Source organism: Mauremys mutica, chromosome 1 (genome assembly GCF_020497125.1).
Source record: "Mauremys mutica isolate MM-2020 ecotype Southern chromosome 1, ASM2049712v1, whole genome shotgun sequence".
NCBI classification, from domain to species: domain Eukaryota; kingdom Metazoa; phylum Chordata; order Testudines; family Geoemydidae; genus Mauremys; species Mauremys mutica.
Genome location: NC_059072.1, coordinates 374,974,327 through 374,997,815, shown reverse-complemented (window position 1 = coordinate 374,997,815; position 23,489 = coordinate 374,974,327). Strand labels below are relative to the sequence as shown.

The window sequence follows — 23,489 nt, the reverse complement described above, 5'->3', positions numbered from 1 at the left end:
CATTGTGCAACAACAGCTCCCTGCCAAGCCAGCCCTCCCAGGTGTGACCACACCTCCCCTCGCTGCAAGCAGCATAAATAGCCGGGCGATGCTTAGCTAGAAATCAGACAGGAGGCAGGCGAAGAATGGGCGACCCGGAGCCGCAGGCGGGCCTGGGTACTGTATTGCCATCAGCAAGCGACAGCTGCGAAGGGTTCTCTCTTCTGCGACTGCTCTGCTGGGTCTTGCGGCTCTATGGGGCTTTTTTCCTTCCTCTTTTGCCGAGAGTGCACTTGATCTCCTTGTAGCTGGAGCTGGGAGGCAGGCCACCCCGCCGGCATAGGCTGAGACGCAGCTCCGAGACAGGACAGACGTTTGCAGCACAACGACCGTATTTTAAAGCCAGAAAATGGGCTGATGTATAGAGATCTCGGTGGGGAGCAAGCTAGCAGCACTCCACAGAGCCAGCCCGGCTGATCAGGGTCATGCATCCGACGAAGTGGGTATTCGCCTACCCACGAAAGCTCATGCTCCGATACGTCTGTTAGTCTATACGGTGCCACAGGACTCTTTGCTGCTTTTACAGATCCAGACTAACATGCTACCCCTCTGATACAGGGCCATTTTGATTTTCTTTGAATAAGTGACAGTTTAGTTGTAACAAGGTGAAACCCCAGCTCATTTCTAAACAAATCCCCCTCTGGCTGTAACTTCAGCTGCGTTTCTCTGGCTGTCGTTTCCATTCCCTCCGAGGTGACACACAGGAAGCCAAAGGTCACCGCAGTGCGGAAGTTGCAGCACTGGTTACGACACAGGCTGCAAGGCGCGTGCAGGTTGAAAATTACGCTGGTGGAAATTTTGATGCCACAGAATGAGTTACACTTTAGAGCAATGATGTACATTACGGGCATGCAGGAGCATGTGACGGCCTCTATAAAGAGACCCATGCTGGCCCAATGGCAGAGTAGATCCACAGAGCAGGGTCAGCGGGTGCAGGATGGGTTGCCTGGTGTGTTGGCTCAGTTACCTGATAGTACTTTTCCTCTTTTACTGTTCAGAGGCCCGTCCGTCCAACATTCATGAAAAGCCAGCCACCCAGCTGAAAGTCCCCAAGTACCGGTAAGTGATTTCTGTGTCCTGGCAGCGCAGGGCTGCAGAGTTCAGATCCATGGCCGAGCGATTGCGAGGATTTTCACAAGGCGGGCCTGGCTCCCTGTGGTGTTTGTTGTTCTCTGTATCGTGGTAGGGCCTCGGAGCCCCAGTCATGGAGCAGGGCCGTGTTGTGCGAGGCGCTGGCAGCAGCGACGGGGCAACCGCGAGAGCAGACTCCAGCCCAAGGCGGAGTGGGTTGGGCGTGGCAAAGGGGATGTTCGGTGGGACCAGGCACCCAGCACCCATCAGCTCCTCTGCAATCCGGGAGTAGGATCCCTGAGCTCACTGCCAGCAGAGCGAGGCCTGCAGGAGGCACATGGCTGGGGCTGGGGCTGGTGGGTCCGTGGGGCTGTCAGCCCGTGGTGTCTTGTGGCACTGCTGAGTCCAGGGGCACTGAGGGCTGTGTGGAGAGAAGCTGGCATGGCCCTGCATGGATGCTTCCATTTGAGCTTGGAGCTGGTTATGTCTGTTTAGTTTAGATCAGTTGGGAATCGGCGCTGGGAGGGTTGGAGGGGCGGGGCACTGGGAGAGCTGGAGGGGCGGTGGGGGTTTGGAGAGGTAGGGCAGGGTGCTGGGCATCGGAGGTGAGGGGCGGGGTGTTGGAGGGGTGGGGCGGTGGGGGTTTGGAGGGGCAGGGCAGGGGGCTGGGCATTGGAGGGGAGGGGCAGGATGCTGGGGGGTTCAGTGCTAGGGGCGGGGTACTGGGGTTTGGAGGGGTGGGGCGCTGGGAGGGTTGGAGGGGCGGTGGGGGTTTGGAGAGGCAGGCCAGGGTGCTGGGCGTCGGAGGTGAGGGGCGGGGTGTTGAGGGGCTCAGTGCTGGAGGTGGGGCTCTGGGGGGGTTGGAGGGGTGGGGCACTGGGGGGGGTGGGAGGGGTGGGGCACTGGGGTTCAGTGCTGGGGCTGGATCTGTTTGCGGCTCATTGGCTCACACTCGCTACCTTTCAGCCTTTGGGACGTGGCCCAGAAGTCTCTCTACCTGCGGAACAATCAGCTGGTCGCCGGCTATTTGCAAGGCCCCAACTCTGCGCTGGAAGGTGAGTCGCACTTGCTGCCCACCTGCCGCCCCTGCCCTGGGCAGGCCAGGGCCTGGGAGCCTCCCGGGCAGATCCTGTGCTGGGCACCGTGCCACCACCCTCACCTGGCAGCCAGAGCCTCCGGCTGTGCCCGCCCTGCCCTGGGTGCCTCAGCACAGCTCTATCTCCCTGGCGCTTTCGCTTGGCTCCCCTGAGCGCCACACAGCTTGCAGCCATTGAGCAGCGATGCTAGAGCTCTGGGCCGCACCCCCTGCTGGAACGCCAGCCCCCCGGGACCCCAGGGCTGGCAGCATGGACCCTCCAGGGACCAAGGGCCGCAGTGTGGACCCCCCCGTGGCCCCAGGGCCAGTAGCACGGACACCCCGTGGCTCCAGGGCCAGCAGCGCGGACCCCCCCCCCCCGCTTGTTCTGCTAAGCGCTAATCAGGCCAGTCTGTTTTTATTCCCAGTGGGCCCAATGCTGGGGGCTCTGGCCTCTAGGTCACGTGGGTGGTCTGAGAGCCAGCCGGGCTCTCCCACCCTGGGACTCGCTGGGGACTCTGCCAGGGTGGTATTTTCAGCTGATGGGCGAGGGGGCGGCTCGGCCCTGGCCCTGCTTTGGGGACAGGTGGATCTGTCCTAGGGCTCACCCCCTCTTTCTCCTCACAGAGAAGATTTACTGTGTCACCAACCGCTTCTACGAGCCGGAGAAGTTCCCCATCATCCTGGGCATCCAGGAGGGGCACCGCAGCCTGGCGTGTGGGACGGGCGCCCTGCCCGTGCTGCAACTGGAGGTGAGTGGGGACCCACCTCAGATCTCTGTGTCCTACGTCCCCTTCCCCCCTCCCTGGGGCTCCATTCCCCCGGCCCAGGCCTAGCTGCAGCGCAGGCTGGTTGTGGGTGCTCCCAGACCTCCCTGCTCCACTGGAGTCCAGATCTCTGCCCGTCACCAGTCCGAGCCCCTCCCCCCCCGCTCAGTACAGACCAGCCCCAGACCCTGGCTGGCCCCCGCGGGAGAGTCTCCATCCCTCACCAGCCTCTCTCCTCCTGCACAGGACGTGAACATCACGGAGGTGTCCCGGGGCGGCAACGAAACCTCCCGCTTCACCTTCTTCCGCTCCTACAAGGACGGCATGTGGCGCTTCGAGTCGGCTGCCAACCCGGGCTGGCTGCTCTGCACCTCGGCCCAGTCCAATGAGCCCCTGGGCCTCACCCGCCACCCGGACGCAGCCCACATCGTCGACTTCTACTTCCAGCTGTTCTGAGCCCAGCCGCCCGGGGGGGGTGTCCCGGCCCCTGGCTGCTGCCAGCCCAGCCTCGCCCCTGGCTGTGTAGGAGACCAGCTGGGTTGGGAAGGGCTGCACGACCTCTCCTCTGACCCAGCCACAACCAGCCAGGGTTGTGTTCCTAGGATTCCTGGGTCCCAGCAGGAGGGCCCCGGGGCCTGATCCTGCCGGGGAACTGAGCGCCCGCCCGGTGGGAGCGTTTCAGGGCACCCAGCCCCTTGTAGAGCCAGGCCGTGCACTTCAGCCAACGTGCCCCAAAGAAGGCCCCAATCCTGGGGGCCGATCTCCAGTGCCGTGGGGCCTGGCATGGCTGTCCAGGACACCCAGCCTTTTCCAAAGGGGCCTGTGGGCATCCAGCGGCAGAATGGCCCTGCAGTTAGAGCACTAGCCGGGGACTTGGGAAACCCTGCTCTGCCAGACTCCCTTGGGCAAGTCCCGGAGCCGCTCCGTGCCTCAGTTTCCCCCTCTGTACAATGGGGCCAGCAGCCCGGCCCTGTATCCCGGGGCGTGTGAGGGTAAATCCATTAGCCACCTGCCCATGGACGAATCCCAGAGTGTGCGGGTGTCTGCCCACGTGCCACGTCAGCACCATTCTGGCTGGGCTTGGTGTCTCCCGGCGGTTCTGCTCTGCACGGCTACGAAAGGGCCGGGTGCCCCAGGCGGGGATCTGGGTGCACCCCCTTGCTGTGTGAATAGCTTGTCCCACCAGAGAGCTCTGGACCCCCTCAGCCCCAGCCTGGCTTTGAATAAACGTGGAAATTAGCTACCCATGCCTGAGCGACACTGTTGAGTTGAGATGCACCCGCCCCGCTCTGGGCCCAATTCCTATCAAACGCCCCGGCTGGGCCATGCTGGAGCCGTAACACCAGGCTCCCCATTCCCCAGAGCCCGGGGCTGCCACCCCCCTCCCCCAGCCTGCATGGGCGGCAGGTTATATACATCTGCGGTGCCCGGGCTCCAGCAATATTCAGGGCCGGGTGCTCTGCTCCAGCAATATTTGGAGCTGGGTCTCTCCCCCGGCCCTGCCTGGATCGGGCCCCAGCCCCTGCGGGTCTTCCCCCCCCCGCCGCATCCCTGCCTGGAGCAGGTCCGAGCTCCCGCCTGCCACCCCACCCCGCCGTGTCCCTGCCTGAGAGAAAGCAGCGGGAGCCTCTTCCTCTGCTGCCGGAGTAGAGCGGCTCCGGGCAGAACGGCTGTCTGCTGCCCCAGGGTACTAGTGCCTGCCCTCCACTAATGGCAAGGCAGGCTGCCCTTCGGCCCTAGCCCTGAGCCTCTCCAACGCCCCAAACCCTCATCCCCAGCCAGAGCCCTCATCCCTCCGCACCCTAATCCTCAGCCCCAGCCCTGAGCCTCCCCCGTATCATGAACCCTTCATGCCCCAGCCAGAACCCTCATCCCCTCGCACCCTAATCCTCAGCCCCAGCCCTGAGCACCCCCGCATCATGAACCCCCTCATCCCCAGCCAGAACCCTCATCCCCTCGCACCCTAATCCTCAGCCCCACAGCCCTCACCCCACACCCCAACCCTCTGCCCTGAGCCCCCTCCTGCATCATGAACCCCTCAGCACTAGCCAGAGCCCTCAACCCCCTGCACCCTAATCCTCTGCCCCAGCCCTGAGCCCCCTCCTGCATCATGAATCCCTCATCCTCAGCCCCACAGCCATCACCCCTGCACTCCCTCCTATCCCCAAACTCCCTCCCCAGAAGGTGCACCCCCTCCCCCTTCCCACACACCCCTTCCCACCTCCAAACTCCGTCCCAAAGCCTGCACCCTTCACCCCGTCCTGCACACCCACCCCCTGCCCCAGCCCAGAGCCTGCACCCAGCACCAAAACTCCATCCCAAAGCCTGCACCCTGCACCTCTTCTGCACCTTAATCCCCAGCCGAGGATCTTCACCCCAGACCTCCCCCCCCCGAACCCCCTCCCAGAGCCTTAGGCAGGTGGGGGCGGAGTTTGAGGGGGCGGAGTTGGGGGGGCGGGTTCTGGGCACCACCAAAATTTCTACAAACTTGCCACCCATGCCAGCCTGCTCCCCACGGCTTCCAGGCTGGATAAACACGAGGCTGGCTCCCCGCAGGGCTTAGCTGGAGTAAGGAACGAAAGAGCCAACCTGGGTTCCATTCCCTGCAAGCAGGACTCCTGGGTTCCATTCCCTGCTCAGCCACCCACAGGCTTCCCCACTCTGTGCCTCAGTTTCCCCACCAGTCACATGAGACTAGTGCTCCAGGTCTATGGCCAGGCCCTCAGCTGGTGTCAATGGGTGCCGCTCCATCGGAGTCAAGAGGGCGGCACCAGTCACAACTCCCACGCATACAGTGCTCGCTCTGTGTTACCGCCCTCCCGGGGGATTGCATGTTCCAGCTCTCCTCGCTCCCTGGGCCCATGCGGGGAAAGTGCCCCGGGCACTCTCCCCTCCCAGCGTTACAGGCGGGCATGGGAGCAGTATGGAATAAGCCTGGTGAACATGGGGGCTAGTGCGCGGGGGGGAGGGGGAGGCAGAGGAGCTGCCCCAGGGAACGGGACTGGCCAGGTACCAAAACCAGGGGAAGGGATTTTATACAATGTCCCTCCAGCCTGGGGAACTCACCGCCGCATGGTGTCATGGAGGCCAAGAGCTTAGTGAGGTTCCACCAAGGACCCGTTTCTCCCGAGTGAGGCCGTCCAGAGCTACAGGAGAGGGGGTAATGCAGCAGCTGGGAGCTGAGCCCCTTGGCCCTGGCTCTGACAGGGTCGGGGAGAAACAGCTCCCGGGGCGGGTGGGTCTGGAATGGCCCCTCGCAGGGGCTCTCTGGAGCAGCTGGGAGCGGCCCCATGGCAGACAGGCCACGGGGTGGGCTGGGCATGGGTGCAACGTCCGTGCCCATTGGGGATGGAGTCTGGGAAGGCGCATGGCACAGACGCCACTGCCGATAAACCAGTCAGGCCAGTTTGCAGGCAAGGGACTGGGGCAAGAGAGGGGAGCGTGTGTGCTGCACCCAGCCCCAGGCAGCCCCCTGGCTTCAGTGGGAGCGCTGGGCACATGAGGAACATGGGGGGTAGCACCCCCAGTGAGCCGTGGGGACCGCCTGGGGAGCTGGGCGCCCGAGGTTGCAAACGGACCCCTGCTGCTGGGCCTCCCAGGACACACACGTCCTTCCTTGTGGGTTTATTCCCCTCGTGGCTGCTGCTCCAGCCCCCCATCAGCGGGGAACCAGCGAGCCTGCCCCAGCCTTTGGAACGAAAGACCAACGGCTCAGGGAAAACCAGGAGCCTTTCCCAGCCAGCTCTGCTCACGGCCCGGGCGCCCATCCTGGGAACCAGGGTGCAGCTGAAATCCAGAGGGGGCTGGGGACACTCGATGCACCCGACTGGAGGTGGGAGAACCAGTCCATTTGAGGAGGGGCCTCTGCTCGCGCTGTGCGTGGAGGGCCAGCCCCACAGCGGCTGGGGCATTTCACCCATCATTGCACCCTGATCCCCCTGAGGCAATGCCGCCCACGGCTCTGGCATCACACCAGGACCAAGCTGCACCCGCAGCCTGCTTGGCAGGTTCCCTTAATTCCACCCACTGACGTGGGAGCAGCAAGATTTCAACATCCCCCAGCTTCCGCAGCTGCCTCCTCCTGGCCTGAGGTGGAGACCGGCCCAGCATGAGCCAGCTGCACATGCAGGGTCCCTCGCCATGCCTGGGGCTCCGCACTGGACTCCCTGGCTTTGCATGCTTCTGACACCCCAAGTACCCCTCCCCACGGATCAGCGATAGCACCAGCCGCAACGGGGGGCAGCTGGCTGGGGACGGCTGGGATCATGACGCAGGCGCTGGGCTGCAGCTGAGCTGACCTGGGTTCTGTGTCAATCTGTCTGGGCCTCAGTTTCCTCATCTCAGTTGGGGTCTGCACAGCCCCCAGCTCGACGGGGCCCTGATCTCAGGGGAGGGGTCTGGGCAGCACCCGGCACAATGGGGCCCTGATCTCGGGCAGGGTTTGGGCAGCATGCGGCATGATGGGGTCTCAGGTCTCTGCCTGAGGATTCCTGCCTTGGGGTTTCCTGACTGACCCAATTCCTGCCCATACATCACTCAGTTCATGAGCTCTCCCCAGCCCTCTGGTCCGGGACTGGGTGTTGCCCCTTCCTGGAAGCCGCCATGTGTCAGCCGAATTTGCATGTTACATCAGCGCTGTCCTCTCCCAGGCCCATTATCCCAGGTGTAACCGTCACTCCCTGCGCAGCAGGGCCCATAAGAAGCTGTGGAGCTGCTGGGCGGGTGCGACGGCACATTCCAGAGCTCACAGGAACTTGTCGACTGCAGGTACCGCTCTCCCCCGGGTGCTCGGTGCCATGGGCCTCCTCTGCCAGCTCGCTGCCCTGGCGCCCGGTGTGTCCTCTGCTCTCTCTTCTGGCTGGGATGGGGGATGGGCACATACCCGGGGTCAACAGGGAGGGGCAGGAATCCAGTGCCCCACCGGGTGGGCACTGGGGCTGGGTTCAGCTAGGATTACCAGCTGCTGGCTGAACAGACAGCCCTTTGCAGCCTTCATGGCTGGGAGTTACCTGGGCACAGGTGCCTGCCAGGGCTGACCTGGGCCCGAGCCCAAAGCCTTTGGCATCGCCGGCAGGTCTCCCCTTGGGTTGGCACCTCAGCTGCCGTAAAGCAGCAGAGCTCCACTGACTCCCCTGGGCTCAGGCCCCGCCTGGTCAGAAAGAATGCCTAGGAGGCCTATGAGCTGCCACCATCTCACACAGCCAGGTGTTCACTCTGAAACCTAGTGATGGCCTCAGGCATGTTGCCATTGTGGACTAATGTCTCTGCTGTTGCACATGCGGCCGTCCTGGGACTGTGGGCAGATCCTGGCGCTATAGGCTGTGTTGGAGAAGGATGCCCCAATCTGAATCCCGGCTCCCTGGTTAAAGACACACTGATGCGGCCTGTATCAAAGCCCCACTGCTGGGGCTCGGTCCCAGCCGCAGGCAGGGTCAGGCCTTCGTGATAGCCAGGAATCCTGCTCATTCCTGACTGATGCCAGGTGCCGGCCTCTCTCTCCCCCAGGCCCAGCCATGTCCAGCACTCCAGAGTCACACGTGGGTTGGGGGATACCCCACAGATGAGTCCTAGCCCCCAGGCTGTACCATGGAGGCTGGCCATCTGTGGGTCCCTGCCTTGCCAGGCTCCATGGGGCATGGGTGGGTGGCTGTGAGCACAGCTCATGAGCCGTGTCTACACCCTCCACCCACGCACCCCAGGAGAGCCAGTCTGGCTGGAGCTGTAAGCTGGGCCTACCCGCCCCTGGGCTTGGAACAGCCTTTGGAGCCCTCTGACGCGGGCTAATGCCACGGGATGGCACCGACAGGCCCTACTGCTGTGCCCAGCTCACACTGCTGGCGCTCAGCAGTGGCTCCATGGGCATCAATGGGCCAGATCCTCTGCTGGTGTCAATTGGTGTCGCTCCACTGCTGCGTGGGGAGCCCAGGGCTGGGGTAGCAGGGGTCTACAGGTCAGGAGTGAGGGGCACCGGCAGACCTAGGGGGGAGCAGGCCTGAGCTAGCAGGGGTCTGCGGTTCAGGCGTGAGGGGCCTCGAGAGAGCTGGGGGGGCAGGGCTAGGCTAGCAGGGGGCTGCGGATCAGGAGTGAGGGGCACTGGCAGAGCTGGGGGGAGCCCAGGGCTCAGCTAGCAGGGGGCTGCGGGTTGGGAGGGAAGGGCGCAGGCAGAGCTGGGGGGAGCCCAGGGCTCAGCTAGCAGGGGACTGTGGGTCGGGAGTGAGGGGCACCGCCAGGGTTGGTGCAGGGAGCCCAGGGCATCCCAGGGTTTCCTGAGAGGTCAGCAGCTGGGGGCAAAGGTCTGGCTGTGGGTGCTGCTGTCGCTGGTCACCATCTCCCTTTATTGACAGCAAAGCCGCCGGAGGAGGAGAGCCAGCTGGAGACAGTGTGTGGGGTAAGAGCTGAGGCTGGGCTGGGGTCTCCCTTCGGTGGATCCACCGTGCTGGGGTGGGGATGTGGGGAACTCAGCGCTTTCTGCCCCATCCCAGCTGCCATCTCCCCCCAAGGAGCTCTGCCTCCCCCTCAGCTGGGGCTGAGAACGCAATGGTGCCGACAGCCACTATGCAGCCTTCCAGATGGCTTGTGGAACCGCCCCGCTACTGGACGCCAGCTAAGACACACCCCGCCCCCTGAATCAGCCAGGTGCCCCCTGTGTGCTACGGCCCGTATCTGCCCCCATGGCCAGCCCTTCCAGGGGCACATTGGGGTTGATGTTTTTCCCAGGAGGCTGTGATTGGGGGTAGGGGTGCAGAGAAGGGGGTGAGAATGCCTCCCTGCCAGGTCTGTGAGTCAAATGTGGGGAAGTGACTCCTTGGGGCAGGGTCGCCCACAGCGGGATCTAGCTCTGAGACCCCTGCTCTGTGCACGGGGGGTACGACACTGAGATCACTGACCCCAGTCTCCCCTCTCCCGCTGGAGAGCACTGCAGGAACACCGCAGTAGGCTGGGCTCACGGGACAGGCTGAGGATGGAGCCGGATTCGTACTCGGTCGTGGACCCCAACATAGAGAAGCTGTTCAAAATTTTCTTGGATGAAGGTAGCGACCCAGGGGCTTGGGGTGGCTGTGCCAGAGTGGGAGACATGGACGCTGCTTAGCAACTTGTCTGCAGTGCCCTGTGCCCCCCATGCCCTCAGCGCCCATCGCAGCCCATCTGGGGAGGCAGAGGCTGGGGTCCCTACAGGCCCCTGGTGGTCAAATGACCCAAGAGACCAGCAGCTGGAGGCCCCATGAGGGAGTCTGGTATTAGCAACTGTGTAGCCACAGCTAGAGAAGCTGGCTGTGATCAGGGCCCCGTCGTGCCGGGCGCTGCCCAGACGGTACCCGAGATCAGGGCCCTGTCATGTTGGGGACCCTGGTGTCAGGGGGATGGGGACCCCAGTTGTGGGAGTGCAGGAGCAGGGAGGGGGACCCTGGTGGTAGCAGTGGAGGGGTGGGGATAGGGTCCCTGCATGGGGGGGTTGGCAGGGGAGTTCTAGTAGCAGGGTTGGGGAAGGGGACCCTGTCATCGGTGGTGCAGTGGCAGGTAGGGGGCTGAACCCCAACCATGGGAGTGCAGGGGCAGGGAGGGGGACCCCAGTGATGGAGGTGCGAGGCAGGGAGGGGGATCCCAGTGGCGGATTTAGGGAAGGGGTGGTCACACAGCAGCACCTGGGTAATGGGCTTGTTGGTTTGGTTCCCAGAGGATTTGGTCGGGAGCGGGCATGGGCACGGGAGCGGATTTAACATTCATGAAGAGGCGTTGATTCCTGGCTTGCGGCCGCCCAAACAGCCGTTCCACTATCAGATCCGCGACACCAGCCACAAGGCCTTCTACCTGCGGGACAACAGCCTGGTGGCCGCGAACCTGCAGGGCGAAAACGCCAGCCAGGAAGGTTGGTTGCCTCCAGGGTCCCTGCTGGGGTTTCACGGCTGGTGACCTCACGCCACCCCCTTCCCAGAGCCCCCTACACGCCTGGCTCCAGCTTCCTTGGTCCATTTGGCTCCCAGGCGCTGGGAGACGCCAGGTGGGGCTCTGTCCCCACACAACGCTCCTGGGAGTTTGCAGCCAGCAATGCCCACCCCAAGGGGCTGAAATGACAGCAGAGCCAAGCGTCCCCTGCCCCACTTGCTCTGCTGGTCTCCTGGTCTCATTCCAGCGGCCGGCACGTTGCACACTAATGGAACGGCTGCTCGGGGAGCCCTTTGCAACAAGCGTTATTGGTCCTGCAACCCCAGGAAGGGCAGAGCATGGTCCTGAGCCCCCACCCAGCCCCTCCACTGTTCCTGGGCAATGCTCTGGAACTGCTCCCCAAAAAGCCAGTCAGGACTTTGGGGAACCTCCTCTCCCTTGGAGCAGACTTTTTCAGGGCAAGAAGATCACACGGCTTCACTTCCTGGATCTCTCCTAGGAGCATTCAGCATATGCTCCTCTGTGCGCTTCCCACAGCGAGTCCGCCCAGGCGGGGTCCTGGGGAAGCCAGAGGGTCCTGCACCCCCACTTTGCAGTCAGACAGTCAGACGTGACTCTCAGCCATCCAGTAAAACAGAGGTTTATTCCATGACAGGAACACGTCTAAAACAGAGCTTGTAGGTACTGCGAACCGGACCCCTCAGCCGGGTCCATTCTGGGGCCCAGTGAGGCAGACACCCATGTCTGCCCTCACTTCCCATCCCTAGCCAGCTCCAGACTGAAAACCCCTCCAGCCCCTCCTTCTCTGCTGAGTTCCTTTCCCCGGGCCAGGTGACCTGACCTCTTTGTCTCCAACATCTTTAGCATCCTCTTGCAGGGGAGGAAGGGCCTGGCCATTAGTTGCTAGGCGACAGAGGGTCGGCCAGGAACTGAGCCCCCCCCCCACCCCCCCCAGTATTCAGAGAAAACATTAAGAACATTCCCAGTTCGTCACACTAGGGCCAGTGGAAAATCAGGTCCCAGCCTGGGGAAATTCCCACCGTTCGAATTTAGTTTCCACCCCGAGTTGGGGTGAGCAGTCCAAATCTCGCCCAGCAGGGAGGGGCGGGTTGGGAAGGGGGAGAGGTTCCATGTCACTTTGTCGGGAGGGAGTGAATCGCGGTCGCCCCAGCCACTGCAAGGCCTCGTGGGGGCTGTAGTTCACTCGCCTCATTCTCCTCTTCTCCGCCCTGGGCCAGGCGCCCCAGCTGGACTACAGCTCCCAGGATGCACTGCCATGCAAGACCCATGATTCTACCACAGTGCATCCTGGGAGATATAGTCCAGCCAGGGAGCCTGGCCATGGAGGACAGTGGGGCCACAAGGCAGTGAAGGGGGACTAGGAGCAGCCCATGCTGGGAGGTCAGTGACCTGCCCTGGGGGAGGCCCTGACTGTGCTTTGATCACATTTTCCCCTCTCGATCTCCCTCTGCAGAGACGGTCAGCGTGGTCCCTAACAGAAGCCTGGAGCGCAAGAGGTGTCCCCTGATCCTGGGCATCAAAGGCGGAAGCCAGGGCCTGTCTTGTGGAACAGCCGAGCAGCCCCGGCTGCAGCTGGAGGTGAGTGCGATGCCAGGGGCCCCCTGCCAGCCCCTCCCTGAGTCTCTGCTGCGGGGTTCTCAAAGCCCTGCTCAGAGCCAGAGCTGGACCAGGGCGTAGGCCCTACCAGCCAGCGTGTGGAGCTCACCTCCTGGGGTCATGAGAGTGTCCCACACGCTCAGCATTCATCAAAGAAAAGGTTCATCTCCAGCTGTCCTGGCTGTGCAGAATGGGACTGGAGCAGAGACAATGCCTGAGTTTGCAGAGAGCCTGAGCCCACAGGTCAGAGAAGAGGGACTGGCCCTGGCCTCTCAATGCGCCTGGCTGGGTTTTGGCCAGTAGGCCCCAATCCCCCTCCCTAGTCAATACAGACAGTTGCACCTGGGGCCCAGATCCGCCTCCCAGCCCCACACTCCATTGTGTCCAGCTGTCTCGAGGCGTTGCTGGTTCTAACCTACCCTCATCCCTCGCCTGCAGGACATGCACCTCATCGAGCTCTTCTACAAGGATGAGGAGGCCAAGCGCTTCACTTTCTTCAAGACCTATAACGGCAGCATGCACCGCTTCGAGTCAGCTGCCTACCCGGGCTGGTTCCTCTGCACCTCAACCCAGGCCAACGAGCCCATCAGTCTCACCACTCGCCCGGGGGAAGCCGACATCACCGACTTCTATTTCCAGCCCAAATAGCCACGGGGCGGGAGCCAGATGCTGCTTCAGCCCTGCCCTCCCAGTGGCTAGCCATGGTGGAGAGGTTAGAGCTACCCACTGTGATGGGTTGGATCACAGAAACCCCCTTGGGAACTGCCAACTGATGTGCCAAGACTACTCCTGCCCCTGCTTTCCTGGCCTGGAAGCTTAGGACTCCAGCACCCTGTCTTGTTGAGCCAAACACTCCCGTCTGCTCCAACAAAGACCCAGGGTCTGAATTACTTGCCCCAAAGCTGCAGACTTAACTGAAAACAGCTCACAGAAGTGTTCCTGTCTTTGACATTCAGTTGCCCAACTCCCAATGGGGTCTAAACCCAAATAAATCAGTTTTAAGCTTTATACAGGGTAAACTCATAAACTGTTCGCCCTCTATAACACTGATAGAGAGATATGCACAGCTGTTTCCCCCCCCCCCCCCCAGGTATTAATACATACTCTGGGTTAATTAATAAGTAAAAAGTGATTTTCTTAAATACAGAAAGTAGGACTTAAGTGGTTCCAAGTAGTACCAGACAGAACAAAGTGAATTACCAAATAAAATAGACTTGCGTGTTCTATTTTATGTCTAAGAAACTGAATACAAATAAAACCTCACCAGTTCCAGTAAGCTTCCTTTTACAGACTAGTCTCCTGCTAGTCCGGGTCCAGCAATCACTCACACCCCCTGTAGTTACTGTCCTTTGTTCCAGTTTCTTTCATGTGTCCTTGGAGGTGGAGAGGCTATCTCTTTAGCAAGCTGAAAACAAGATGGAGGGGTCTCCCAGGGGTTTAAGTAGATTTTCTCTTGTGGGTGGAGACCTCTTCCTCTCTCCTATGCAAAGTCCAGCTCCAAGATGGAGTTTTGGAGTCACATGTGCAAGTCACATGTCCATGCATGACTCAGTTTTTACCAGCCAAGCCACACATTCCTGGGAAAGCCCCGATATGGATTAGCATCTTCGAGTTCATTGTTGGCTTAAGTGGTTCTTGACTGGACGTTTAATTTGCACATTCCTTTCTCAATAGAAATCAAGCAAGTACACAGCCAATATTCCTAACTTCAAGTACAAAAATGACACATGCATACAAATAGGAGGAATGTATTCAGTAGATAGATATGTTTGTGACGTTATTGATATAATCTGGGACCATATAGAACACGGTTGCAACCAAGGTCCTCTAGTGGCACCAAATCTTATGTAAAGGGCGTCATATAAGGTGTCTAAGACCAGGTTATGGGTTGCTGGTTATGATTATGCTGTCTGTATGCATGTGTCATTTTGTAGTTGAAGTTAAGAATATTGGCTTTATCCTGTCTGTATTTCAAACTTATGCTGTGCTTCTGGGTGACATCCCAGACAAGTTGGTGTTAGCTCTGCCTAGCCTGCTTGATGGCCCATTAAGGACCATCAGCTATACAACTGACCCATTGAAAGAAGGCAGATATGCCTTGTAACTCAGCAAAGTATGCAGGAACTTGCTCATGTGACTCCAGACTCCATTTTGCTGTAATTTTCCACAGTAAGAACAAAGAGGTTCTTACACCTGGAAAAGACTATAAAAGGCTGATGCCTCATCTCCATCTTGTCTTCAATCCTGCTTCTTACCTCTGGAGGGACTTTGCTACAAACTGAAGCTCTGAACAAAGGACTGATGACCCATCCCAGCAGGGGATGTACTCCAGAGACTTGATCTAAACCGGCAATTTACTCCATGACTGTTACAAGCCTGAAGCAAGAACTTTGCCATTACTGTATGTAATTGATTCCATTTAACCAATTCTAACTCTCATCTATATCTTTTTCCTTTTATGAATAAACCTTTAGATTTTAGATTCTAAAGGATTGGCAACAGCGCAATTTGTGGGTAAGATCTAATTTGTATATTGACCTGGGTCTGGGGCTTGATTCTTTGGGATCGAGAGAACCTTTTTCTTTTATTGGGGTGTTGGTTTTCATAACCATTCATCCCCAGGACGAGTGGCACTGGTGGTGATACAGGGAAACTGGAGTGTCTAAGGGAATTGCTTCTGTGACTTGTGGGGTGAGACCAAAGTCCTCTTTGCCTGGCTGGTTTGGTTTGCCTTAGAGGTGGAAAAACCCCAGACTTGGGCTGTAACTGCCCTGCTTTAAGCGATTTGTCCTGAATTGGCACTCTCAGTTGGGTCCCACCAGAACTGCATCATCACAATGTTACATGACATATTTAGCATAAAACGTATTCCAGTTATATAGATATATCTATCTATCTATCTATCTATAGATATATATCTTTGAAAACTCCTGGTGATCGGGGGAGGTCCCAGATGACTGGAAAAAGGCTAATGTAGTGCCCATCTTTAAAAAAGGGAAGAAGGAGGATCCGGGGAACTACAGGCCAGTCAGCCTCACCTCAGTCCCTGGAAAAATCATGGAGCAGATCCTCAAGGAATCAATTCTGAAGCACTTAGAGGAGAGGAAAGTGATCAGGAACAGTCAGCATGGATTCACCAAGGGCAAGTCATGCCTGACTAACCTAATTGCCTTCTATGAGGAGATAACTGGCTCTGTGAATGAGGGGAAAGCAGTGGACGTGTTATTCTTGGACTTTAGCAAAGCTTATGGGCTAGATGAATGGAATATAAGGTGGATAGAAAGCTGGCTAGATCGTCGGGCTCAACGGATAGTGATCAATGGCTCCATGTTTAGGCAGCTGGTATCAAGCGGAGTGCCCCAAGGGTCAGACCTGGGGTTGGTTTTGTTCAATAACTTCATTAATGATCTGGAGGATGGCGTGGACTGCACCCTCAGCAAGTTGGCAGATGACACTAAACTGGGAGGAGTGGTAGATATGCTGGAGGGTAGGCATGGGATACAGAGGGACCTAGATAAATTAGGGGATTGGGCCAAAAAAAACTTGATGAGGTTCAGCAAGGACAAGTGCAGAGTCCTGCACTTAGGACGGAAGAATCCCATGCACTGCTACAGACTAGGGACTGAGTGGCTAGGCAGCAGTTCTGCAGAAAAGGACCTAGGGGTTATAGTGGACGAGAAGCTGTAGATGAGTCAGCAGTGTGCCCTTGTCGCCAAGAAGGCTAATGGCATTTTGGGCTGTATAAGTAGGGGCATTGCCAGCAGATCAAGGGAAGTGATCATTCCCCTCTATTCAACGTTGGTGAGGCCACATCTGGAGTACTGTGTCCAGTTTTGGGCCCCACACTACAAGAAGGATGTGGAAAAATTGGAAAGAGTCCAGTGGAGGGCAACGAAAATTATTAGGATCCTGGAGCACATGACTTATGAGGAGAGGCTGAGGGAACTGGGATTGTTTAGTCTGCAGAAGAGAAGAATGAGGGGAGATTTGATAGCTGCTTTCAACTACCTTAAGGGGGGTTCCGAAGAGGATGGATCGAGACTGTTCTCAGTGGTAGCAGATGACAGAACAAGGAGCAATGGTCTCAAGTTGCAGTGGGGGAGGTTTAGGTTGGATATTAGGAAAAACTTTTTCACTAGGAGGGTGGTGAAGCACTGGAATGGGTTACCTAGGGAGGTGTGGAATCTCCTTCCTTAGAGGTTTTTAAGGTCAGCCTTGACAAAGCCCTGGCTGGGATGATTTAGTTGGGATTGGTCCTGCTTTGAGCAGGGGGTTGGACTAGATACCTCCTGAGCTCCCTTCCAACCCTGACATTCTATGATTCTATTATAAGCATGTTCCCATAAAGCCTTATGGGGTACATCGTCACACCCACCCCTAATGGGAACCCCCAGGGGGACGTGGCAGCCTCAGTTTCCCTGTCTGCCTTGGGCCTGTCAGCTCTTTGATTGGCCAGCACCTGGGCCCCTGGCGTATCACTGACCCATACGTGCGATGGGGCTCAGTTTGTCTCCTGGCCCCAGCGTCTTGCCAGGGTTTAAGTCTTAGCCGGCGTGAGAACCAAGCGACCAATTTGTACCGGATCCCATGTGGGAGTGGCACAGCCACTTCTCAGTGCGCACGAAGCCTGGCCTCCCCAGCCCGTTAGAGGGGCTGACGGAGGCACCGCTCCACACTGCTGATGATGGGAAGAGATCTTGGATTTTAGACTGAGGCCTGTCTAACTGGCCTAGCCAGCCGGGAATCCATGCACCCAGCAAGCAGAGAACCAGGGTCACGCCATAGGGCCGCAGAGCCGGAGGGACCCTTGGGGGTCGTCTGCTCCAGCCGCTTTCCTGAGGCAGGATCGAGTCTGACGGGTTTCTCCAGCCTGTTCTTAACCCTCCGGTGCGGGGGGTCCCACAGCCTGTACCCATTGGGGACTGGTCTGGTGCCGGACCAGCCACGGTGCTAGGAAGTGTCACTCTTGTGTGGCTGATTTTGGATGCAGCTGCCCCCCAGGATTACCCTTGTTGACTCCCCCCTCCCGCCCCGAAAAATGCTAGGGCCAGAAGGGGCTGGCGTGCGGGTCCAGCCTGGCCTCGGGGGCCGTATTCGAGGCACGAGAGACTGGGTGGCAGGGCCTGGAGGAGCTGGAGCATTTGGGGTTCATTTCGGTATCTGGCTTCGTACCGGCCCCTGGCCCCCGGCCACGGGTCTGGCTTTTCCCTCTCTTTGTACAGGCTGTTTTGAGAAATAAAACAGCTCGAAATGCCCAGGGAATCGCTGCTGAACATGTGAGTGCTGTGCGGGGGCATTCGGCTGAGTGTGTGGTCGACGTTTGAAAATGGTGGAGAGGAACCGACGGGCAGTGGGCTGGAGGATGGTGGCTGGTCAGGCAGGGGGAAGCTGGGAGGTAACTGGACCCCAGGAACCGAAGGGGGAGAGGATGCAGGAGGTAATGGTGTGCGGCAGGACTGGGGCGGAGGGCCAGATCTCCCAGCTCCATAGTCACAGCTGTATGAGCCAGGCTCCCTGGCTGTTTCTGGGCCACTCTTCAGGTTGCTGGGCGGAGAGAAGGGGCCGGAGGGCGCTCCTGACGGGAAGGCAGGTGTCCCAGACTCCCAGGCCCTTTGGTCTCTCGGCTCCATACGGCCCCGTCAGTCTAACAGCCCTCCCCAGGCTCCACAGCTTCCTGGGCCCGCACCTCTCTGAGCCATCAGCACACCTGGCTCTGCCGTGGGCCCCTCAGGGAATCCACAAACACAACAAGGAGTCCGGTGGCACCTTAAAGACTAACAGATTTATTTGGGCATCAGCTTTTGTGTGTAAAAAACCTCACTTCTTCAGATACTTCTTCAGGGAATCCATTCGCTTGGGGTCACCACACCTAGGGGAGCAATGCCCCCCCCCCCCCCCGATCTCTAGCCTGCCGTGACTCTCCGCCAGCATAACACAGGTGGGTTCATTGTATCATTGTACGTCTGGACACAGCACGGGCAGTTCTCAGGGGCCTCAGGCCTGGCCAGTCTCAGCCCCGTCCAGCTGGGTCTGTCCCCAATTATGACTGCTCTTTGTCCCCAGTCTAGCAGCCCCCTCCTCCCAGCCGACCACCCTATATCCCCTCCACCCTTTGTCTTCATTCCTGGGCAAAGAGATCACCTGGGCCCTCTTGCTTCTCTCCTTTGTTCCCCCCTTGGCTGGAACCAGCCGGTTGGGTCACCAGAGTCCTCTCTCCTCAGCCCCTTGTCCTCCCACTGGCCAGAACCGGAGGATCCCACACTGGGCTGGGCCTCCCGGTCACCAGGTCACCCGTCGCTGGGTCTGCCATCACCAGGCTGCTGTCTGGTGTCCAGGGGTCCCGGCTGCTAGGCGAGGTCAAACCTGGTCCTTAGCAACAACAAACCCTTTCCCACCCCCTCATTACACTGGCAGCTCCCAGAGAAACAGCCCCACACCGTGTTCATGCAAAACACTAAGGAAATGCCCTGCTTCGTCACACTGGTTCTCCCCAAAGGAGCCACTCAGCTGATGCCCTGCTAGATGCCCCTCATGCCCCTGGCCTGGGGTGCCCTGTGCCCAGACACGCCCTCTGCAGCTGTCCCTCCCCAGCATGCACTGGCTGGGCAGACAGCGGTGCTGGGTCACCAGGAGGCACCAGGGCTCTGGGTGCCCAGGTGTGGCGTTGGCAGGCCATGGGGATGGTGCCAGGAGCCTGGCTGGGAGCGGGGCCCGTGGGGGCCAATTTCTGTCTCAGCTGGATGTTTTCCCACATCTGCAAACTCAGCTGACTCTGGGGCTGGATCAATGGGCCGGACTGTGGCTCTGGCTGGAGGCATCGCCTGTGTCCCTTCGCCCCAGGCGGCATCTCCTCCTGCTTTGATTTCCTGAGCACCGAGACATGGGCTTTCCTCGCCCAGGGTCTGGGCCGCCAGCTCTTCAGGTCAGGGAGCATCCGCCCCACTCAGTGGTGCTCTCCCAGGCTGCCTGGTAGCCTGACTTTTCCCTGGGTTCGCTGCCTCTATCCCTGGGAGCGTTCCACCCTCTCCTGCAGATCCCCTGGCGCCATCTTCCTTCTCATGCTCTTCCCAGCAAGCTCCTTCCCAGCTCCAGGTGCCCCAGGGTCCTTCCGAACCTCGACTTGGCCCATTGCTTTGATGGCCTGCTGGGGTCAGCTTGCCTCTTCTTTGGGTCTCCACATGGCATGGCCAGGAGACCTTCCCCATAGGCCCTGCCTGTGGCTCTGGGCTTGGCGTCCCTGGCATTCTGCAGAGAACTGGGGGTCTCCAGGCACCCCACACACTGATCTGTAGGGAGGGAATCCCTCAAGGGATTCCTGACAACCTGAGGGGGCCTCACTCTCCTGACAACACCACACTGGAAAATACCTGAGGAACAAAGACTGAACTGGGAGAAGTGATGGTCCCAGGCTAAGATCTTTAGCCTGTGTATGAAAACCTGGGAAAGCCAAGGCAGCTTGTGCCTTAAGAATCTGCCAGCCTGTTTGTCACTCAGGGTGAGAATTTGCTAATTTGTATCCTACCTATCTAGTGTGTCAAGCTCAGTTTGCATGTTTTGTTTCATTTGCTTAGTAGTCTCCTTCCTTCTGTTTGCTATTCCTTTAACCACTTAAAATTTACCTTTTGTAGTTTATAAATGTATTTTGTTTGTTATTAAACCCAGATTATGTAATTTCTAACTGAGGGGGTAAGAAGTCCTGCACATCTCTCTCTTCACATTGAGGAAGAGGGTGGGTTTTTATGAGTTTGCGCTGTGCAGATTTTTCTATACAGTGCAAGACAGTATTATTTTGGGTTTATCTCCCCAAAGGGGTGTGAGTCCTCTCCCACGGAGCTGACTTCAGTCTGTGTCTGCAGCGGGGTGTGGCCCTACCTGTGTGTGTGCTGCAAGAGGCCAGAGAGACTCATTCAGCAAAACAGGGAGAGGGAACCCACGCTAGTGGAGCAGGAGAGGCTCAGTGAAATCCCAGTACATCAGGTGACATCCTGGATGGACGGGGGCTCCAACCAATCACAGGGGTTGGTCCTGCTTTGAGCAGGGGGTTGGACCAGGGCCGGCTCCAGAGTTTTTGCCACCCCAAGCGGGGAGGGGGGCGGGGAAGGCACGATCGGTGGCACTTCGGTGGCAGGTCCTTCCCTCCGAGAGGGACTGAGGGACCCGCCGCCGAAGAGCCAGATGTGCTGCCCCTTTCCTTTGGCCACCCCAAGCACCTGCTTGCTGCACTGGTGCCTGGAGCCGGCCCTGGGTTGGACTAGATACCTCCTGAGGTCTCTTCCAACCCTAATCTTCTAAGAGTCAATGATTCTATGATCCAGAGCACCTCCAACACATAGCGTCAGCCCGGGGAGGAGCTCTCCACTGCTTGGACCCCCACTCCCTGTTTCACCCCCAGCTCACCCCCACCTTGCTGCGCCATCCCCTGGGTCGCATGCCCCTGAACACCATCCTACTACCCCCCCCCCAGCATCCTCCAACACCGCCTGCCCTGCCCACACTCTCCACCCTAAGCAAGAGTCCAGGGGCGCCCAGGCATCGGGCAGGCTCTCGGGGGCAAATTTCACCCAGTAGCGGTCAGGGGTGAGGTGCCTGGTCTCTCAGGGGTCCGGCTGGCTGGGGTCCCCAGCTGTGGGGATGGTGCCAGCCTGCAGGGGCTCTGGGGTTCACCCCCAGAGTGTTGGAATCCGGGCGCTGGATGAAAATGAATCCACTAAGCAAATTACAACGTGAGGCTCATGTGGGACCTAACTGAGCTTGCGATTGAGGGGCCAGGGGCAGGGCCGGCTATTTAAACCCAGACCATAAGTGAAGCCTAATTAGGCTCCCAGCCTAAGTCAGCTTCCCTTATCATTAGCATCTCTTCTGTGGTGACTGAGTCTGGGTCATCTCCAGCTCCTCAGCTTGTGGGGGGGCGGGTAACTGGGCCCAGAGCTGCAGGATGCCCCCTGTGCCCCGCCCCATCATCCATCTGCCTCCCCGCTCCATGGCCCGTCCAGCTGACATCCCTCTGTCCCGCTGCTCCCTTGCCCCTGCCAGCATGCCATGTGCTTGCTTGTGCTGTCATCTACAGGCCAGTGCCTAGCACTGCACCCTGCCACCCAGACCCCAGGGCTGCGGCTGTCCTGACCCAGGGCTGGGGGACAGAGCCTGGAGGGTTGCTCTTTGCTGGCCTGGGCACTGCAGCTCCTGGGGCTCAGCCCCGCCCAGGAAATGGGGCCCCACAGCCACAGGAGGGACGCAGACCTAGAGACCCCAGGTCACTGTAGGCAGCAGGAGCCAGAGCGTGGGGTCAGGCTGATGTAGCTGCTGTCTGCACTGGGGGGCAGGGCCAGTGGAGCGCGGGGCCCGTCCCTGGCTGTGAATGAGGAGCACAGGGCTGTGCACACACTAGCCGTGAGGCCATGGCCTTGTCAGGGGGCATGCGATCCTGGGGCTGAGCAGGGGACAGCAAAGGGGACAGAGTCGGGGGGGGCAGGGGCCCCTGTAGGGAGCCGCAGCTAGAAGAGAGGCTGAATGTGTGGGGAAGTGCAGGAGAATCGCCCAGCCTCCCTGGCAGGGCCATAGCTTCATTGACCAGAGAGGCAACAAGGGGATTGGCTAGAGCCAATCAGGGATGGGTAAGGCGGCGGGGGTCGCGCGGAGCCCGTCGGGGATGGGGCGAGGCGGCGGGGGTCGCGCGGAGCCCGTCGGGGAAGGGGCGAGGCGGCGGGGGTCGCGCGGAGCCCGTCGGGGATGGGGCGAGGCGGCGGGGGTCGCGCGGAGCCCGTCGGGGAAGGGGCGAGGCGGCGGGGGTCGCGCGGAGCCCGTCGGGGAAGGGGCGAGGCGGCGGGTGTCGCGCGGAGCCCGTCGGGGAAGGGGCGAGGCGGCGGGGGTCGCGCGGAGCCCGTCGGGGAAGGGGCGAGGCGGCGGGGGTCGCGCGGAGCCCGTCAGAGAAGGGGCAAGGCAGTGGGCAGAGGCACCCTAAAAGCCCACCAGACTGTGTGGGGTCCTGGCACTGTCCCAGGGGTCGTGGGTTTGGATGTGTCATTGCTGCTCCCTGGCCACGGAGCCCCTGGAGCAGCCCCCCACACCCTGAGCCCTGGCCAGGGAACCCGGCAGGACGGCACTGCCAGGCGCAGAGATGGGGCCGGCCTAGCTGCCTTGACCAGCCCAGTGAACGACTGGCTGCTGTGGACCCCATGGGTGCCAGGAACGTGTAGTGGCCAGCCAGGCTGAGCTATGCCAGCCCAGCTTGTGAAAGATATTTGGGCACATGGAGGTTGAGGGGAGTTAGGCACCCAACTAGTTTTAAGGCTCTGGACCCAAGGGCCGCCTACGCATGTGCTGGCTCTGACCTGGCTGAGCAAAGGGGAAGGCAGCACCAGCCGGGGAGTCACCCACGTGCAGCCTGGCACCGTCTGCTCTCCTGGGTCAGGCCTGGAGCCCAGCCCTCCACCTGACCCAACTCGTGTAAACAAGGCACAGGCCCTACTGAACCATGGGAGGGTGATGGCCTCACTCCTGATTTACACCAGTGTCACTGGCTGCAGGGTGGGGTGGGCTGCCTGCCCCTCACCCTGCACCTCGCTGCTGGTGCTTGCACCAGGGCAAAGTGAGTGCAGGGTGCTGCCTCTTCTAGGCTGGTGGCATGTAACCTGGCAGGGCAGCGGTGTCAGTGACAACACCAGGCGCTGGGACCTGGGAGAATAGGGTCCTCAGTGGCGTGGCAGGGGAGGATCGGGCCCACAGTGCAGGTGCAGAGGAGGATCGGGCCCACAGTACCGGCACAGCGGAGAATTGGGCCAATGGTCCTGGGGAGGATCAGGCCCACAGAGCCAGGGCAGGGGAGGATTGGGCCCAGAAAGCCCAGGCAGAGGAGAATCGGGACCACGGAGCCCGGACAGGGGAGGATTGGGCCTGTGGTGCTAGGGCAGGGAAGGATCAGGCCCACAGAGCCCTGATAGGGGAGGATCGGGCCCATGTTGCTGGGACAAGGGAAGATCGGGCCCACAGAGCCGGCGCAGAGGAGGATCGGGCCCAGCGCGTTCCCAGGCCCAGAC

At 59.9% G+C, this 23,489-nt stretch overlaps 1 protein-coding gene and 1 pseudogene across 1 annotated transcript; both read left to right on the top strand.

Moving 5' to 3' along the window:
• The first annotated feature begins 228 nt into the window (after window positions 1–228).
• On the top strand, window positions 229–4,188 carry LOC123351724 (annotated as a pseudogene).
• A 5,725-nt stretch (window positions 4,189–9,913) lies between these two features.
• Window positions 9,914–13,234, top strand: LOC123363406 (interleukin-36 receptor antagonist protein-like). Its single transcript, XM_045004339.1, has 4 exons — window positions 9,914–9,983; window positions 10,628–10,819; window positions 12,311–12,435; window positions 12,892–13,234. Exons 1-4 carry the CDS (start codon window positions 9,914–9,916, stop codon window positions 13,099–13,101), a joined length of 597 nt encoding a protein of 198 aa, XP_044860274.1. The 3' UTR covers window positions 13,102–13,234.
• The last annotated feature ends 10,255 nt before the right edge of the window (window positions 13,235–23,489 follow it).